We start from the raw sequence: 3062 nt of genomic DNA on the forward strand, positions 1-3062 counted from the left end.
TTTGAGTTTATTCTTCTTCACCAAGGAAATAGTGACAAGTAAAATATTGTGTACTAGTTAATAGTCTGATTTGTGTGAATGTGTGTGTGTGTGTATATATATATATATATATATATATATATATATATATATATTCCTAGCACAACACTTTAGAGAAGTCGTCCTCAACCTAGTAGAACTTAAAAGTGCTCTCCTACACGTTACCATACTAATCTTTTCTCGTCTTCCTTGACCTTAAAATAGAATTTTATAGACAAATGTTGAGCATCCCTAACTCATTGGAAAAAAGTCTAACACAAATTCACAAAATGTAAATGGTTTGATAATTAAAAGCCCCACTTAATAGAAATAATATTGTTTCTCAATATTTCTATATATCAAACCGTTCCCCTCCAAAATAGATATTTTAAAAATGCCTCGGGTAGCCAAATTTCATTATAAGATTAATATAAAAGCGGTGTTCTGGTAGAGTGGACCATTTTGACACAGATTAAAAACATGCCTCTCCAGTTCACCGACATGTCTTATTCTTGAGTTTCTCGTGGCGCACAGCTGTTACTTGTCAAGTGGAAAACATATAGAAAAAGAAAAGCTTGAAATCTTATAATATTTATATTGTAGACGGGTCAAACCAAGGAAAATTGTTCCAGACAGCTGATTCCAAATCAACGAAGGATGTTCACTTTGGCGGGCTTTTGTAGACTTTGGAGAAACCAGCTGTTGGCAACTAGAGCATTGTAAAACGCTTTAGAATTCCTTAAAGTCTAGGGTCTGACCACTTCTGCTCCTTAACTTGATTCTCAACATCTATTTTGACTCCCAATCTTGTTTTCAAATAGGAATGATTTGCCGTACTACACACAATCAGGCCCACTGAGCAGGTACCAAGATCTGTTTCACATCTTATTTCCAAGAAGAGAATTTAAGAATTGATCAACCCTAATCCTTTTCTCTTTTAAAGCACATTTCCACCGACTTTGCTCAGGTTGCAGGTGGAACATATTTTTCTCGCCCTCTGCTGAACTTATTAAACCTGATGGCTACTTTTCCTTACTCCATAAACTTCATTCCTAATACCCATGAGTTGGAGAATTGTGACCAGTCAGCAATATGTTCCTTTCCCCCAAGTTTTCTCTTTCAACATCCCCAATCAGAGGAACATAATCAATATGTTGTGGAACGCTATGGGAAAATCTCACATAGCCCTAATGATAATTACCCTAACTATGTGGAAAACATGGTTAATTCCACTCATTCCAAAGGGAAGGAGAAAATCGTGCATCCTACTAAAAAAGTCATTCACAAAGTGGTTGAAAAGCAGCGGCGCAGAGAAATGAATGGTCTCTATTCACAACTGAGGTCATTACTTCCACATGAAAGTCTCCTGGTATGATTGTCCTCCCATACAATGCAAAGTAACTGTACTGGGTATTAAATAAAAAAAACTGTGCTGGGTATTCTATTTCATTCACATATATTGCGTATTCTTTTGCTTTGAGCTTTGTGATCGTTGTGCAGAGAAAGCGATCTGTATCAGACCAAGTGCTAGAGGCAGTTAATCACATTCACCATCTTGAGCAGCAGATCAGAGACCTCACTAAGCAACGAGATAATAGCAATATTGGAGCAGTTTTTTCTAGGGTTGTGGAAGTTTCGGTTACCCTAGAATTCCATAAATTAGATGAGGATTTCCCATGTGTGAAAACAAAGTCTGTTGGTCCAGCCTCAATTCAGATCTCTATCAACGCCTTCAAAAGTGAGGTTGCCTTATCGGATCTTATCTCAGTGTTGGAAGAAGCTGGACTTGAAATTGTGACTGCTGCTTCTTTTTTAATTAGTGAAAGATTCTTCCATATTGTATATACCAAGGTAGTTTTTCTCTTCTTTTAGTGTCATTAAAGCAAGTGTTTTTCTTAAAATGCCCTGTAGATTGAATTGTTTCTTGTCTATTTAATTCTGATATGTCTTCTTTCTTTTTTCGCAGGTGGTAAACCCTAACCCTAATAACATCGATGACCTCTGTGTGAAACTTAGGCATCTGATCATGCAAAGGAGAAGTCAGGTTGTTGATGGTGATAAATCCTAGTAAGTTTCATAAGTTCGATTGTTTTCAGTTTGGCTAGACTCCAAGAAATATAACCCACTACATCGTCATATGATCACAAGCTCTCTTCTGTAAATTACTACAGGTCTTTTCTGTAAAAATTAACCTGGAGTACTTAATCTCTTTTTCTTTCAATCGGAACATTTTGTGTGAAGGTAATTGATACTCCCAGTATACTTCTGTTACTGATCCCAATAAAAATGTAAATGCAGATCCTGTAGAATGAGTTGTTCTTATGTTTATATGGCCAAGTCCAATGCAAGATATCTGTTATGTACTTCACCGGAATTTTATTTGCACTGAAATACACGAGACAGTGGAAGTATGCATTTTATGCCATCGTTTGGTGCATAATTGATCTTTCTTAAGACATGGTACCTGCATTTCACATCTTATATTTACCAGATTGAGAAAATGTCATTATGATTTTTCACTTCTATTTTTCTTGCATCTGACAGTAGGGGCTCAAAGTATGTTTTTGAGAATTCTTTACAAGTCGGACTTATTGTAGAAAAGGTTTTCAAATAATATTAATGGGAAGGATAATACGTTCAAACCAGCAGATGTAAAATACGAGTATTACTATTTTTTTGCAAGTTTAATTTGATTTTTTGTTTTGTTCAATATCTTTACAGACCAATTTTTATTCTCAATGTATATAGTACATTGATTCATTTACTATGTACTATTAATTCCATTCTGTTAATGCAATTCTATTGTGGTAATGTTCAAAGTTTACCCTTCTATCTGATAGATCTTTAAAATCCACTTGTAACAAGGCAGTTGGAGCTATCATATATTTGTTTTGTGTACGACATATATTGTTGTTCTATTTCATTGAACTTTAAGAAATTCCAAATCTTGGATTATGGAGTCATCTACAAGTTTTCGTTGGTAGTTACATGAATTGTGATCTATTTGTATAGTTAGGCTGTTGTGAGAAGAGATCAGTTTTTTC

The 3062-nt window shown here is 35.0% G+C and overlaps 1 protein-coding gene across 2 annotated transcripts; it reads left to right on the top strand.

Annotated features, from left to right (window-relative positions):
- Positions 1–909: 909 nt before the first annotated feature.
- LOC149531252 (transcription factor bHLH118-like) lies at positions 910–2443 on the top strand. Of its 2 annotated transcripts, XM_089809813.1 has the most exons (4): positions 910–1387; positions 1519–1869; positions 1985–2085; positions 2317–2443. In XM_089809813.1, coding segments are annotated over exons 1-4 (804 nt in total). In that variant the 5' UTR covers positions 910–1036; the 3' UTR covers positions 2318–2443. The 2 variants fall into 2 exon arrangements, with proteins under 2 accessions (XP_089665939.1, XP_089665938.1); XM_089809812.1 differs by having other exon boundaries at positions 911–1387; positions 1985–2443.
- The last annotated feature ends 619 nt before the right edge of the window (positions 2444–3062 follow it).

The sequence above is a fragment of the Cupressus sempervirens genome, chromosome 11 (assembly GCF_028749045.1).
Source record: "Cupressus sempervirens isolate cs-2001-9-10 chromosome 11, ASM2874904v1, whole genome shotgun sequence".
NCBI classification, from domain to species: Eukaryota; Viridiplantae; Streptophyta; class Pinopsida; order Cupressales; family Cupressaceae; genus Cupressus; species Cupressus sempervirens.